The sequence below is a fragment of the Trachymyrmex cornetzi genome, unplaced genomic scaffold (assembly GCF_001594075.2).
Source record: "Trachymyrmex cornetzi isolate Tcor2-1 unplaced genomic scaffold, Tcor1.1 scaffold270, whole genome shotgun sequence".
NCBI lineage: Eukaryota > Metazoa > Arthropoda > Insecta > Hymenoptera > Formicidae > Trachymyrmex > Trachymyrmex cornetzi.
This window is the reverse complement of record NW_017297377.1, coordinates 980,040-997,119: the sequence shown is the minus strand read 5'-3', so window position 1 is coordinate 997,119 and position 17,080 is coordinate 980,040. Positions and strand designations below refer to the sequence as shown.

The 17,080-nt window shown below is 37.9% G+C and overlaps 2 protein-coding genes across 2 annotated transcripts; one reads left to right on the top strand and one right to left on the bottom strand.

Annotated features, from left to right (window-relative positions):
* Positions 1-10: 10 nt before the first annotated feature.
* Positions 11-2,611, top strand: Manf (mesencephalic astrocyte-derived neurotrophic factor). The gene is made up of 5 exons (XM_018508700.1): positions 11-230; positions 799-902; positions 988-1,112; positions 1,202-1,343; positions 1,428-2,611. Exons 2-5 carry the CDS (start codon positions 818-820, stop codon positions 1,604-1,606), a joined length of 531 nt encoding a protein of 176 aa, XP_018364202.1. The 5' UTR covers positions 11-230; positions 799-817; the 3' UTR covers positions 1,607-2,611.
* Positions 2,612-2,656: 45 nt separating this feature from the next.
* LOC108761919 (sushi, von Willebrand factor type A, EGF and pentraxin domain-containing protein 1) lies at positions 2,657-16,640 on the bottom strand. The gene is made up of 32 exons (XM_018508698.1): positions 16,362-16,640; positions 15,743-16,030; positions 15,089-15,344; positions 14,431-14,616; positions 13,879-14,043; positions 13,550-13,732; positions 13,095-13,310; positions 12,828-13,028; positions 12,472-12,720; positions 11,570-11,821; positions 11,181-11,390; positions 10,993-11,087; positions 10,538-10,862; positions 10,260-10,472; positions 9,774-9,935; positions 9,411-9,707; positions 9,092-9,234; positions 8,788-8,887; positions 8,355-8,568; positions 8,128-8,285; positions 7,931-8,019; positions 7,757-7,866; positions 7,247-7,419; positions 6,952-7,166; positions 5,976-6,183; positions 5,684-5,857; positions 5,332-5,423; positions 5,101-5,237; positions 3,937-4,834; positions 3,355-3,526; positions 2,952-3,140; positions 2,657-2,873 (listed from the first exon to the last, which is right to left on the bottom strand). The coding sequence occupies exons 1-32, from the start codon at positions 16,638-16,640 to the stop codon at positions 2,695-2,697; spliced, it is 6,828 nt and encodes a 2,275-aa protein (XP_018364200.1). The 3' UTR covers positions 2,657-2,694.
* Positions 16,641-17,080: the final 440 nt, after the last annotated feature.

The window sequence follows — 17,080 nt, the reverse complement described above, 5'->3', positions numbered from 1 at the left end:
GCAGTGACGTCACGACCAATCGGCATGCGCCAGCTGGGATTCCGGGTTTTTGACAGAATCCAACGTGTCGCGAACAGTCGCGGAGCTTGGTGGTGAACGACGGCGGTGGACGTGTCGCAGGATATTTCGAGGAGTCGAAAGTGTGAATTAAAGTCATCGCGCATCGCTCATCTACCGAACAACGGAGGCCTCACACCGGGAATACGCTAGTTTTCAATCCGATCGCAACGGTACGTAGCACGCGCCCGCGCGAAATAACCTTAAATCTAGTCCATCGGAGACACTTACGTGTCAACATTTGACATCTCGCTTTTTTTCCCGTCGGTATTCTCGCAACTCCCTTTGTCCTTTTGTCATCGGCGACGGTTAGTCACAAAACCTAGGAATCTCGTGAAATTGGAAGCTTGGAACGTTTCCTTTAGCGTCTTCGAGAACGCTCAGAGTAACAGGGATGTTGTGATTTCGTGAATTAGAATATTTGTAATTAAATACCGATTAATTTGAGTTAATAATAAAAATTTATAACGTGGCGAGAGATCGCTTTAATCGACTTTCTCTTATCTTTTTTGTAACAGATAAACATTGAAAATATATATGTTATCGAAACTTTAGGTTTTTTAACTTCCTACATGGCTTATTTTGCCTCTTTTTCTTTTCGCGTTGGAGAAAAAAAAGAGGATAGATAAATAATGCAGGAAGTTCAGCTAAAAAGACTGACCTTTTGATTTACACGGTTATACAATAACATTTGTATAAATATTTACATTTTATTGATTAAAAAAAAATTTTAATTAACAGAACTCAATAAAACAGAAAGATGAATGCGTCGATGTCATTAATACTTTCTGTATTCCTCGGAATTGTGTGTACTGTTACAGCATTAAAAGAAGGTGACTGCGAAGGTGAGAATCTCTCTAACATTTGTATTTGTCTTTATATATAAAGTTTATACATATTGTTTATGACATTCTTTATCTAATTTTATAGTATGTGTTGCTGTTGTGGACAAATTTAGTCAAACACTAACGGCAGATATTAAAAGTAACCCCAAGAAGATTGAAGACAAGTTTCGAGAATTCTGTAAAGGCACTAAATCAAAAGAAAATAGATTTGTGAGTATGAGCCTGTGGACAAAATAAATACAGATTACCCCCCTCGGTCAATTGTTTAAAATAATCGCAACTGTTGTATGTGCTTCTAGTGTTATTATTTAGGTGGATTAGAAGAATCTGCTACTGGTATCTTGGGTGAGCTGAGTAAACCACTATCATGGTCTATGCCTGCAGACAAGATATGCGAGAAATTAAAGAAGAGAGATGCTCAAATATGCGATTTGAGATTCGGTATGTATGACATTTGTGCACTCTCATCATTCTTGTTGCAAGGTCGAATATTTTGTTAATGTTATGTTGCTATTTTTGTTTCAGAAAAACAAATCGACCTCAATACGGTAAATCTGAAGAAGTTGAAAGTACGTGATTTAAAGAAGATTTTGAATGATTGGGAAGAGACGTGTGATGGTTGTATAGAGAAGACGGACTTTATCAAGCGGATTGAGGAGCTCAAACCCAAGTACTTTAGCAGCAGCTCGAAGACGGAGCTTTGAAGGATTATCCTTAATTTAGACAAGCAATTAAGTTAGGATGGCTAAAAATTCTGTTTCTTCTACGGAGGAATTGTTTACAGCATTTAGGATATGTATTATCCGTGTCAATATACGATTCACGTATAGCTATGTTCTGAAAAAGTTTGTCTTTAATGACAGTCTTACGAACTAAGACATTTAGTTTCCATTAAATGGAGTAGAGTTTAAATGAGAATTAGCATGAGACAAACAAGATAATGGGCAAATTTTGTTATGCAACATTTTTATATCTCAATAATTTCGAAGGACATATGTGTTAGAGTAATCTGATTTTTCCTTAAGGTAGCCATGCTAATGGATCTATTTTATCGAAGGTGCTCCATTTTTATGACATCATTAGATATAAATTAATATACGTCGTTTATATACGAGAAATTATTTTCACACAGTATTTATCTTTATTGCTCTTCCTCAGGTAGTGTAGTAATATGCAAATACGTTTGTACGGTATGTTCGAACAATACTTCGTACCAAAACATAAATACGGTGTCAAACAATGTGTGTAAGAGATACTTTAGCCACAACACCGTTGTACATTCTTACAAAATTAGATTTCTTTTCGTTATCCGTACGCACGAAATACGAACAAAATGTACAACTGAACTTATGAAATATCTCTCATGGCCAGTATAAACTGTCTTACTTGAACGTGCAGGCTTAACAATGCCAATTTTTGAGATAAGAATTATTTGTATCGATATACACCAACTTTTCCAGTAAAAAGAAACAAAAAAAAGAGACGATAAAAGTGTATAATATGTACTCGAAGTACAATATCCTAAAATTAAAGATTACGATAAATCGCGCATAAATAATTGTAGATAAGGTATTGTCGCATATCCGAATGTACTACTCCGAAAATTCCAAAACTGAATTATTTATTTCATGATAAGACTGCGTAATTACGTTTTCTATATTACATTCATGAGTCTTGATACAAGAAGTCAAACAAATAAAAAAAAAGCATGTGTGTTGTTACAAAGGTGGAGATTCTTCTCTTTTTCTTTCTCTACGAGGCATTGTACTAAATCCTTCTTGGCCATTTTGAATTACACGTTCCTACTTCCGTCACATTTTGGCAACTCGTTCCACTTCCCATCGGCTTGACACGTAATCATCCCCCTCTTCTCACCATCGAGACATATATATGTTAATTGATCTTGAAACAAGTATGAACGACCGTAGAGCGCGATTCCGTGCTGGATCTGTGGTTTGCCACACGATATTTCTACAGGCGATAATAATGCGATTTAGGTATTATATAGTTTCCTAATGACAAGTTTGTAATTTTTTTACATATACATACTGGAGCATCTGCCATTCAATCTGGACCATTTCCCGCTTCCTAAACATCTTAGACTTGCCTGCCCGAATACACGATAGCCCGGGACACACTGATAAGAGATCATATTGCCGAAAGTGTAATTCTGAGTTTCGTCTACGTCACTCTTCAGCATTGCGTTAGCGAGAATCGGCGGTTTTCCGCATGTCACAGCTAGAAATGTTCAACATGTGAACTTAGAGATGTCTAATACCCGTTTCCATCAATGTAGATTAAATTTTACATCGGTTCGACTTCTCTTCATCTTTTTCTAATTCTTAGAATCAGAAAAAATGAAGAGTTAGTTGAACCGAGGCTAAAGTTGAACTGCTATTGATGAAAATAGACATTAGAGCCTTTGTAGATGACTTAAAAAGAAAGAACATACGTTTGCAGGATGGCAAAGCGGACCATCTTGCGTCCGATAAACAAATAGATTGCTCGGCACCCTCAAGAATGTATCCGTGACGGCACTTAAAAATGATGACGCTGTTGATCGTCCTGCGATTATTAACGCTGTTAGTGTTGTTGCCATTATCGATATACCCGTACTCCGGTATCTGAAATTAATTGGAATTTTATCCTGAAAATATGCAAAGCTTGAAAATATTGTACGAAAAGATAGATCGTATCCCAGATAACATTTATGTTGCATGAAATATCTAAAAGACGTTTTTTAGATGTCTTATGTCTAAAAGATATCTAAAACGTCTTTTAGATATCTTATATAACATAAATGTTATCTGGGATGTATTTCCTTGTATTATTATTTTTAACTTAGAACACTTGTGCCCGTTTCTTCCAATGTAGATTAATTTAAATCTCAGTTTAACTTATTTTTTATCCTTTTTTAAGAGTTAAAAAAAATAAAGAGTAAGTTAATCTGCATTCGTAGAAATGGATATTAGTTAATTTTTTATTCTTTCCTGTCGATACTGATATTATCTATTGGTGTTTTCAGAAAACTCACTTGCGGAGGTGCACACGATCTATCGCAGATGTCTGTCGAATCATTCAGTAGCTGTTCGAGGATAGATTCTTTCAGCGACAAATTTGAAACTTCCCATTTTGCGATCTTATTGCACGTCCATGTTATATTTGAAATCGTCTCGTTGGCGATTAATTTCTGGAGGTTCATCTGTGCGCCATTTCGACACGTTAAAACTATTCGTCGTTTATAACTATTTCTTTCGACGAAAATGTCGAAATCTTTGTATTGGTGCGTAACGTTTTCTTTACTGTACCGTGTCTCGTCTAATTCGAATAATATCACGTCTGTGTTGCTGTTCTCCAAGGCGGTTTCGTTTCCCAGTTTCTTGAAAAATTTAAAAATTGGATGTTCCTCAACCGAACAATTACGCGGCTCGCAAGAAGTGAAAGTCGAGGACCATCTCTCTTCCTCGGTACACGTTCTGACCCGGTCCCCGACTAGTTCATATCCTAGATCACAGGCAATAACGATTTCTGTACCGGAAACGAACGTTTCCGGAGAAATCTCGCTCTCCGCGTCGCTCTCATTACTTCTTCGATCGGGTTTCCATGTAGCGTCTTCTTCCATCGGAATTTCAACCGTGATGTTATCCCGTTTCTTGAGGAAAATTCTCGCGTCTGCCACGCGATCCGGCCAGGGACACGTGCGCGGAACGCAGTCGGGAACAAAGCCTGTCCAGGTGCCGTTTGCGGAACATTGCAGCTTGAATTCCGTCAGATTATGATTACTGCGAAACTTGTAGCCGCGATGGCAGGAGAATCCAACGATGTCGTTATAACGATACATTCTTTCGGAGGAGTTGTCGATCATGTTATGTTCGGGATTGCGAACGGAAGTTTGACCAGAATTCGAAGGGACGATGTAGCCATGCTCTATTCTATACTCACAGAATGTGTTAGACAATTCTCAAAAATTTGTTAAAAGAAACTACCATATTTTTGGGTAAATTTGTAATTTTTTAAATAAAAACATGTCTTTAAGCAAAAAGGTTACTTTCTAAATTCTTAGAATCTTCCTCTAAATAGTGAAAATTGAGCTAGTTTTAAAAAAGAGTGACTCAATTTTCAATCTTTAAGAGTGAGATTTTACTCTTTGGAGTGATAATTCATTCTAAATGTTTTAGAGAATATTTAAAGGACGCACTGTTTTGGCAAGGGACATCCATAGGGCGTGCAAGATGGTCTCTTGTGATCCCAAATGCCAATGTCTAGGCAGGTCAAGTATCTCTCTCCTATTAAACGGTATCCAGGATTGCACTTGAACTCTAACTGCTGGCCAGCCTGAAATAATTGAACAATTTAAAATGTAGGACATTTCAACGTTGTGATGTTCTACTTTTTTCTTGATTCTGTTGTGAATGACAAAAACGCGTACTTGTAATATTGTGACATCGTCTCTTTCATTTTCTTCTAATATATATTCTATGTCACCGTTTTCTGGAGCGAGTAGATTCTTGCATGTCGTTCCTGTCGAAAGATGCAAATTTAGCTGTTAAAATCGTTGAACCTTGATTCATATATTAGCCCTGCTGTACTGTTCAAATGTATTGTTCGATCGTTAATATGATCGAAATTAAAGCCCTGAAAATGATTTTCACAGAAAAAAGATATTACATTAACAAAGTTATTAAATACTAAAGAAAAATTTTTGAAATAATTAGTAAGAAAATTAATTACATTTTAGGTCAAATAGAACGGAACAAGTTTAATCCAAGTGCGATTGTTACCTATGCAGATCGGAGGCAGCCCAATCCACTTTCCGTCGGAATTGCAAATGCGATGAGGGTTTCCGCGGAGTTCGTAGCCCTCGTTACAGGAATAATATATCTCGTCCTCGAACAAATACGATTCTCCGTAAATGCGTCCGCGCGGAAAGTATCCCGGGAAGCCGCATTTTATTTCTTCGAACAAAAACCCACCAAACCAGAATCATTTAGATTTCACGGTCAAATCAAATCAGTTCCATTTCACATTTTTTTCTTTGTCTTATAACACGATCACAAAGGAACCAGAACTTACTCATGCAGATCGGCGTATTGTATCCTTCCCATTGACCATGCTTGAGACACTTTCTTCTGACGGACCGGTATTCCTCATTGCCGAATCGAACTACGTATCCATTATCGCAGTAATATGTTATCTCAGACAGATCCTCGCTCACTTTAATGTTACCCTTGAAGGGCACTACGGGCAAAGGACAGCCATGACAAAACGGACTGGCTAAAATCTAAAGATATGAGATATCAATCATCACTTATAATCCATCACTAAATTTGAAAAAGAGAGGGCTTTTCCAAGCAGACACAACAAGTCATAATAACACCAAAATAATATTAAAATAAATCGTAAATATTAGGTGTATAACTAAGTTCCCGCCATTAATTATCAAAATTCTTTTATTAATACATAAGAAACAATACAATGATTTTAATGAAAACATTTGCCGTTTGCATTTATCATCTTTTGCCATCTTTCAGGCAGCATATACGAATACCGCGGTGAAAGAATGTCTCGTCTTTTGATGAGATGAATTCGTTGACCCATTTCTTGATATCTGCTTTATTTTGTAAGTATGTTTTAATACGTGTCTCATATTTTTATCTGTAGAATAAGTATGTTAGCAAATTAAAAAAATAATAAAATGACGATGTTTCAAAGATGAGGGTTGGACACACGGTACAAAATTATCATTAATGGTACAATTTAGTACAAAATGAGTACTAAAAATTCCGATAAGTCCGATTTGATCCTGCTAGCTTTATAGAGTTCAAAAGGTGGTAGATACAAACAGAAAATATTTTGATTAAAATAATTGTATTGTTTCTTTTGCATTAATAAAAGAATTTTGAGATATTTAACGGCGGGAACTTAATTATACGCCTAATAATTAAAATGATTGAAAAGTGACTTTCAGCGACTCATTTTGGAGTAATTTTGATGTCATGATGACTTATATTTTGCTTGAATTGTAGTTCGATAATTAATGGATAATTACCACGACGTCACCGTGAATATACTGCCGCATCTGCGCCCAGGCCACGAGGTTCCCGTGATACTTCTCGCAGCTGTTCCATAGTTTCGTGACATCACTCTCGTTCAGGACGACGTCCCACATATCCAACAAGCCGAGTCTCCCCAGGAACGCTTCCGATTCGGAGAAACCGCCACCCAGGCGATCCTGTTCCTGCCCGATGACGAGGGATCCGTTGGCTGGACGGGACGATGTCCGGGATTTTATGATTTGCTTTAGGTGTACGGAGATAATTCTTGACGATTACGCGTGTCATTACCTCGCACCACGGCTCCTTGGGCTAAACCGACGCTGTTCTCTTTGAGGATTCCGTCGACAAACACACGCCAGGAGCCGCTCTCACTTTCCCAAGTAACGCACAGGAAGTGCCAGTTACCATCGTTGACTTTAACGTCGGTGACGATTTTCTCCCCGTTAATGTACAAGACCAATCTGCAATGACATTCAACCCGGGAGAGTTCGCTCGCAATTTAACAAGTGCCAGTTCATTCATTTCGCATTGAATGGAATGATTTAGCAAATTCTTTATTAAAATACACGCAGAAAAAATAATTTTGTTGAAATATCTAAAAATTTAGCTAGATATAGATTTGAAAATAATTTTGTTAGACAATCAAAATAGCTATGCAGGAAACTCAAACATGATGAGCTATCCTGCAAAAAGTCTTGATATTCTAACAACCAATTTGAACATCCTCTATGTATTTAAATTTTTAGATACTTCTGCGAAATTTTTCTTTCTGTACACTGAATTTCTACAAGTAATTACCCATTATAATCCGTCAGTGTGAAGGCGTTGTCATAAAACGTCGTTGCGTACGACAATATCGTTCCGTAGTTAAAAGTATCCAACGATTGCAACCACAGGCAAACGGACAGCTGCCAAATCGGTGAATTTGATAAAACTATCTATTATAATTTTTTCGATTTTCTTACAACTTACCTGGAGAAGATCTCTCGCGGGTCCTTTGGCGGCCACATAATCCGTCGTGCCGGACTTGGTAAAGTGCATCACGTAGTCGGATGACAGTTCTGTTAAAACAATTTTTCATAAATATCTTGTATCTTCAATTATTATTTAAGAAACTTTACAAATTAAAAAATAAAATATTCTAAAGATATTCTGAAGTTTTAACTTACCAATTTCGCAGTCGCGTCCTGTGAAAGGAATCGGACATTCACAGATATAATCGTGAACGAAGTTGATGCAGCGCCCGTTATTCAAGCAAGGCGAGTACTCGCAGTGATTGATCTTGGTCGCACAGTCCTCCCCTGTGTATCCGTCGGGACATTCGCACCTAGACGATCATATTGTATATACATTGACTTTATATCTTATATCATAAAGTTATACGCAGACTATCTACCTGTAACTCTTCCGCGTTGCGTTCTCCTCTTTGACATTGACGCAAATCGCGTTCGCGTGACATGGCAACCAGTCGCAAGGTAACAGGTTGCAGTGTCGCCCCAGGAAACCGGGTTTGCAGAGACATTGCCAGGTATCTTTCACGGTACGGCACATGGATCCTTCCTCACAGGGCATGTGCTCACAGTGATCCATCGAAACCTCGCAGAATTGACCTAAATAAGATCCATAGGCAACGAAAAAACTCATCGTGGGCATTATTAATAAAATAAAAGCTGTAATATTAAAAACAATAATAATTATTACCCTAGAAGCAGTTTATATTGGCTTGCATTAAGAATATTGGATCAATATTAGACCAACATTGTGCCAATAAATTGTGCTACTAGAGTAATATTTTTCATTATAATAATTATTATAATGAAAAACATTACCTTCAAATCCGTCTCTGCACTCGCAAATGAAATCGTTCTCGGTGCTTTTGCACCTTCCACCATTCTGGCAGGGATTGGTATAACACTCGTCCACGTAAATCTATAAGAATTATTTTGCCGATCTTCTTAGGCCGGATTCGGCAAATATAAGATTAATTTTAATTTCAGAGCAACTTACTCCAATTTTTAAATTAGAAAAAGATCAGGAGTAAGTTGAACCAAGATTAAAGTTAATCTTACATTTGTGAAATCGGGCTTTAATCTGGATTTTATTGCAAATTTAATTTGCAAAACGTATTCTTACCTCACAGTTATTACCTGTGTAACTGCTTTTACATACACACTCGTATATCACAGAATTATTCAGATACTGCCATGTTGTGCACGTCCCCTCGTTTAAGCACGGTGAGGAGTCGCATGGATCTTTGAACTCCTCGCATTTCGATCCTGAAAAAATAGATCCGTACGCGTATAGCGGAAAAACATGTTAATTTTATTTTAGAATAAAATAAAGGAAAAATTATTAATAATAAAATTTAATTAATTATTAAAATTATAAAATTTAGAAAAAAATTGGAAGAGAACGGTGCTATTGCGTCCCACGATTATGACTATTAACGTACCCACATAATATTCGCGACACTCGCAAACGTAGCCGTTTTCATCTCGTAGACATCGACCGCCGTTTAAGCACGAATCCGTCCGGCAGTCATCGATTTCTTCATCGCGGATCGGTAGACAATCACTGATGTCCACGGAGCCGCGCTTTTCCGTCGTCGCGTTCGACGGACAAGGCAAGCATTGGCTCTGTCCGTAGTTTGGTTGATAGAAACCAATGTCGCACGCGAAACAAGGCCCTATGCCCACACGTGATCCGTGATACCGTTTGCGTCGAGAATAATATCCTGGTCGACATACAGCTGCAGGGAAAGAAAGGGAAATATATTATAATGCCGAGTCTCGCGTTTCCGGCTTGAGAATCTTACGAATGCAATCTTTCAAGGCTCTCGCGTGCATCCTCTTCGTGAAGGTGTATTCCGGACAAGGCACACACGTCAACGAAGCGATCGCATCCTGGTACTCGCCGAATGGACACGGCTGGCAAGTTCTGGTAGAAGAATTGTAGAAAGTGCCCGCGGGACATTTAACTAAAAGAAAATATTACAATTGAGATGTATTTGTATACGAAAAGAATAATTTTGCTAAAATATCCAAAAATTAAAGTAAATATAAATCTGAAAATAATTTTGTTAGATCAAAATAATTATAATTAAAAAATTCAAGCATAATAAGAGCAAAAAATTTTGATTTTAACAATCAGCTTAAGCATTCTGTATAATTATTTTGATGGTCTAACAATATTATCTGTAGATCTATATCCAACTAAATTGTTAGATACTTCAACAAATCATTATTTCCCAAATTTGTACTGGCAGGTATTCTTGATGATTTTCATCTTCTTTTATGCTCACCACAACCGTGTCTCTTTAGCACACTACCGGGATCACAAAGATCCTGTGGTTCCTTGAAGACGAAGTGTAGATTCAGAGCGAGCTTTGCGATCTCTTGGTTGGTTCTATTGTCAAGCAAGTTTAATTTTCCCACCTGCGCCATCGCATCGATCCTCTCTCTCAGCTTCTGCACTCCTCGTTTTGGATTCTCGTAGTTTTCTTCTATTATCTTACCTGCAGGGGATTTCTTTGCGTGTTATCTGATACATTTCACGGAGTTCGAAATTTATTTCTCTTACCTATAAACTTAAATTTAATTTCTATTCTATTTCTTTTCCGTTTAGATTTAGTGTTATTTTTGTTAGGCTCGGGACTCAATCTTATAGCTGCGCGTTTCAACCTTTCGAACAATATTATTTCAGTATCTTTAAAGGTATCGATAGACCGAACTTGTTTGTACTCGGGCTTGAATCTTCGTCTTCTTATTAAGTTATCTTCAATATCCTTCGACAACGATAGATCATCTTCACACTTGGGATCGAAGCTAACCAGATCGCACTCAATGTCATTATCGCATATTTCCAGGAATTTCGATTTCAAGTCATTAGCAATGCGCTTATTCAACTAGAAAGAACATTAGGATATAAAAGTTGTATACCTATTTCTATAAATCTTATCATTCTATTATACAATTTATTCTATAAATCGTATTATTATATATTAAATATAAATATATTATATATTAAACACTCACTTCGCCAAGAGCAGGTTGATTGTCGCATATCGCGCTTCCGTTACTTTGTAATATCACATCCCCCTCCTGAGATATTGTTATAGGTGTTTGCGTTTCTAATCGATAGAAGAAATCATTATTTTGTAAAATATAATTATATAGTTGAAGATACCAAATGACTGATAATTTCAAAAATTCAACATAAATACCTGAACATTCTGGCAGATAATTACTATCCCACATATGACTGCTTGAGTTACATTTCAATAGCAATTCGTCATTCACGATATTGAAGTTCATTGGCTCGATTGCAAAATCGTAGCCATCCTCGCAAGCTACGACGCATCGTGTTTCGCGATTGTCTGACGAAGAACAGTTCAGTCGACCATTCGCTGGTGCTTTCAGACTTTCACATACATCTGGAAAAATCATACAATACAATTTTAATAAATAATATTATTCCTTACTTTGGGTATTAAAAGTACTGAACAAAGTGCTTTTACTACTCGATATAAAAGCAATTAATCATTATCTTCCAGTATTAAATTTCTGAGAAATGCATATTGTTAAATATAGTCATTAATGAAAAGATATGCACCTTCTACAGTAATGTTCAACACACAACTTGCCCGATTGCCGTACTTGTCGGTCGCGTTATAGAAGACCTTCGTACGGCCGACCGGAAAGAAGATGTCCTGACCGGGTTGATGACTTTGATTGACGCGCACGGCAATCCTCGAATTGTCGTAGAAGACTGGCTCGTCCCACGTTAAGTTCGCGAGACCGCTACCGAAATCGGTGTAGAATATTGGCGGATCGATGCAGTTCTCGATTATTGGTGGTTCCCTATCTGTAAACATTTGCAAAAATACTCATTTTTCACGCGATATGTTCTTTTCGATGATTTTATCGACTTTTTGTTAATCCAGAAAGGGATCTAAGAAGAAGAAGAAGAAGAAGAAGAAGAAGAGAAAAAAGAAGAAAAGAAGAAAAAGAAGAGGGAAACAGAAGAAGAGGAGGAGGAGGAGGAAAAGAAAGAATAGGAAGAGGAAACAGAAGAGAGAGGTTCTTCTTCTTCCTCTTTTTCTTCTTTTTCTTCTTCTGAAAACGAAGAAGAAGAAGAAGAAGAAGAAGAAGAAGAAGAAGAAGAAGAAGAAGAAGAGGAAAAAGATGAGGAAAAAGAAGAAAAGGAAGAGGAAGGAGAGGAAAAGAAAAAAACAGAAGAAGAAGGAAACAGAAGAAGAGGAGGAGGAGGAGGAGGAAAAGAAAGAATAGGAAGAGGAAACAGGGGAGAAAGGTTCTTCTTCTTCCTCTTTTTCTTCTTTTTCTTCTTCTGAAGACGAACAAGAAGAAGAAGAAGAGGAGGAGGAAAAAGATGAGGAAAAAGAAGAAGAGGAAGAGGAAAAAAAAGAGGAAGGAGAGGAAAAGAAAAAAAAAGAAGAAGAAACGCGTTTCTTAGAGCTTAGGTAACGTACGTTGAAACTTTCGCTTGCAGCTTACCAAGAACTTTAACTTTGAATTTGCATCTGGCTTTGTTGCCGCTCGCGTCTTGTGCTACATACACAACGACGCGTGTACCGATTTTTGCCTTCCAGGGTAGGACAATGTGCGGTTTCGTCCATACAATAGGAGATGCATCCTCGTTGTCAGTTACCTTAGGCACTGTCCAGTTCACATACGCGTAACTTTGCCCCTTTTCAGTCTCCTCGACAATCTCGATCGGGCACTCCAAAGAAGGCGGCGTTTTGTCTATTGTGTTCGAAATACGTATCACGCTCAAAATTAAACTTGGATTTAATATAATCGAAACTTAAATTCATTTTTCTAGTGCAAAAAGGCTTGATCTCGATATTAACCCACGCATCGATTGACGCTATGACGCTGAGACCAAATTCCCGTACGTCCGATACACATTCTGTCGGTGGGTCCTTCCAGGATGTAACCCTCGTTGCAGATGATCGTGCAATTAGTGGCAAAAGGCACCTTCGCTGGGCCGATGCAAATCTCTGGAGTGATGTCGCCGTTCGCGATTTGTGGTAAAGGTTCGCATTTCACAGCTATCATAAGACATTGATCTCTGTTAATATTCTGAAAAGTACAGGATAATGTTGTCCTTTTTTTACCTTTGCACGTAACTTTCAGACCGTCCCAACGAGATAAAGGTAGACAGTTGCGCACTTTGCTGCCACGAAGCTGATAGCCGACTTCGCATCGAAACTGGCAACGTGTATCGATCGGATACACGGTGGAATTTTCTTTAAATTGTTGCTGATAGTCCTCGTCGTGCTCGCATTTTACGCGGCCATGTGTCGGTGAGCGTAAAGCCGAACACGTCTTCACTAAACAATGTACGAGTAGTTGAAAAATCTAATTTGATCCCTCTCTCAATTAAACGTACACAATAATAAACATACGTATTATATTATTGATTGGGAAATTACTATATATTAACGCGTACATGTAACTTAGTGTTTGCTAGGCGCTAGTAGCAAACTTACGTTATGTTATTTTGACGTTTTTAATGACAAAATTACGACAATAACGTCAGCTTGTAATCTACAGGCAGTTCTTTACTTACGCAAGCACTGCGGCTCGTTGCCGGACCAAGCGCCGTCTTTGCCGCAAAGCCGGATGCTGTCCCCCGTAAGATGAAAACCGATCCTACATCTTACACCACACGCCGCGTGTACTACGTTACTGCAAGCGCTCGCCTTCACCAGGTACCCGTTGTCGGGGATTCTCAGTTTCGGGCATGTTATAGCTGAAAATAATATCCATCCTATCTCGCGAATAATTTTGCGAATAATTTGTATAATTTGTACCAATGATTGCGCGAGGATGGCGCCCTTTAAATTAAAATTATCATACAATTATTCTAAGTTTATGAATGCACGTGCAACAAATTACCCTCGCATTTGTAACCATCTGTGATAAATCCGGAGGCGCAGACACAGTCAACCACCGAGGTCGCAGGAACCTTGATGGTGATGTGATTCGCGTCTGGACAGGGTACGCATGCAGCGGTGGAATCCCCAGAGGTGTTCGCGGAAGCATATGTTCCGTTCGGGCAAGCTGTCGTGGGCACACAAAGAGAGAACTTTCGAATATAGTATAAAATGTATATTGCCTCAATAACAAATACATGATGTAGAAAAAAAAATTAAAGACATAACAACCGTGAATTGTCCATTTTATTCAAGGAACGTTCTAGGAATGTTTTTAAAATATTCTTTGACTATTTTTAGGACGTTCCTTAGGCTAATTCTACAATGTGCTTTTTGTTTCTTGTTTCTTGCTGTTTATCTCTGTTTGTCTTTTGCCTTTTTGATCAAGAAGGCAAGAGACAAACAGCAAGAAACAGGAAACAAAAAGCACATTGTAGAATTAGCCTTAGAGATCTGCGTTGTATAAAGCGTCAGATATCAATAAATCAAAACTCGTTCGCTTGTTACAACCTACATTGGCAAAAACCTCTGAGACCGGAACCGAAATAGCCAGGCGGGCAAATGCAGGCGTAATGTCCAGTCGCTGTACCACAGGTGCAGGTCGCCAATTCGTCACAGCAAGTCCGGTTCATGCTGTCCGAGCAGAGGCTGTTGCAATCGGTCGGCAAAGTCACGGCCACGTACTGCCCAGTCTTCAAGTCTGCGAGAAGTATCGATTCATTATTTAAAACTAGTTCCTTTTATCCCAGTAAAGGCTTCATAATGTTTGTACAAAGTAATGCTTTGCAATTCTTATGCTCAGCTTTAACATGATCGATTGCTTAAACTCTATTCCTAATAATTTTAACAATTTACGCATTCAGAATACTTATAAAATATGGATACTACGCACTCAGAGAAAAACATAGTGATAGCAACTCTATAAACGCCACAACTATACAAGTTTTATGTGTAAAATTAATATACATATATATATGTATATAATTGACTAAACTATTTTATAGTTGCAATAATATATAAATTGTAAAAGTAGCTTATTCAACTCTCTCTCTCTCTCTCTCTATATATATATATACATACATTAATTCTATATATTGTATAGTTTGATAATCACTACCACTATGTCTTTTTTCTAAATGTATATGCGTAGTTTTCGATGGGAAAAAACGCACCACTATGCAGAGCACGTCGCGCCAAAGCCTCAAACTCCGCGAAACTATCGAGGAGGTAGCTGTGCGTGTATTCGGGATGACTGGCGATATCGTGCAGCTCCTCTACATTTCCCGTACGTATTCCAAACGTGAATACAATCGCCCCCGTGTTTTTCAATAGGTGAGCCGCGGGACGCGGATCGCCACCGTTGCTGAAGCCATCGGTTATCAGGAACACCACTTTACTCGCCGCTTCACGACTCTTCTCAAGGATCGCCTTGCAAACAGCGGAAATAGCCGTAATTTATCAAAACCGTATTTTATCAAGCTTTAGTTGAACTTGCTTTTACCATCACAACTTTGCTGTAAGAAATTATTATCTCGTTACAAATACAACGTTGGCAAACATTAGAATTTATTATATGGTACTTAGGGCGTTTTCCAGCAAAGACACAGTGCAACACAGTAAGTCATTACATTCTTGTTGTTTGTTAATGTTCAACAAAGATGAAATGATTCACTGCCCAGCAAACACAAAGTTACATGTAACGTACCCGTTAGTTGTAATTTCCCACTCAACGATATAACTGTAATATAACACGTGTGTTATATTAGTACGTTACATGTAACTTTGTGTTTGCTGGATGTGTTCTTGATAGAAAACTGTGCCCTTACTAGTGCCTCGAGAAGCGCGCCACGCGTATAAGTTCCCCCGCCACTATAGGTGATATTGCTGAACTGTTTGTTCAGCAAGTAACACTTGTGATCGTTGGGTCCGTGTCTGGAGATCTGATCGATGTTGCGATATACGCTACCCCGACCACCGAAGGTGACCAGGGCAACCCGTGCAGCCAACGCGTCCACTGTAAAATCCGACAGGAGCTTCGTCACGAAGTTCAGTTCACTGCGGAAATTCTCTGCTCCGACCGAACCGGACGCATCCACTAGGAACACCATTTCCACCTGGTACCGAATCATTCGAATTATAATTGGAAGGCTAGAGGCATTAGAGCCTAGATTTTTGACGTTCTTTATTTTTCTTAAATCTTGCGTTGAGCTTTAAGAGCAAAACAGAGAATAAATACATTAACTTTGAGAATCGATTATGTATCTCGGAACGAAATAAAATTTACAAAAGTGAAAAAATATTTATTAGAATATTTATAGCAAGACTGCATTCCAAAACTTCTTCTCCCGAGGAAAATTTTACTTGATATAATATGGTATATATATTATGTTTTAAAATGTAATTCAAAATACACAATCGAGTTCTTGCTCTATTGTCTTCGTCTACCTGATCAGTTTTATTTCGCAATTGATCTATGTGCATCTTTAGTAGGCGGGACAGGACGTCCATCTTGCTCAGCATCCGGTCGGCGTCGTCCAGGTGCTTCCGTTGATCCTCGTTCGTCTTTTGATCGAAATTCAGAAAAGTTGACGAGACATTGTTATCGTTTGTACCGTTCTCCACGCTGTTGATCGAACCTCCATCGTCGTCGTCGACGCACTCGGCAAAATTCGAAAATAGAGAAAGCGCTCCGATTAGCAGCGGTAGAATTCTTGAAAATCCCATTGTTAAGCTTTACGAGTCACCAATAACGTTAAATGGTATCTCACATTTAAAGATGACTTTTTGTTTTATTATTGCAATCTATTTACGGGTCGCATTCAGAGGCAACTGGACCACAAGAGAATGCGTTTTCTTCCCATTTTTTCCTGCAAATACAAATTTTTCTCAAAATTTATTTTTATATAAATTTCAGGATTTTTCAGAATAAAAAAAAAATTTGTAAGACTTTCTCGAAAACTTCTTAGATTTTTTAATACAAATTGGAGCATTTTTTAAAACTGCCAAGAAAATTTATATCTATCTCTTTTATAATTCTCCATAAATGTAAGTTCTGAAATATTTTAACATTTCTCAGTTTACATATAATTTCTGAAAAAATATTTTATACTTTCGCAGATTTCATAAGATTCCAAAAATTATAGAATGAAAAATCTTAGAATTTA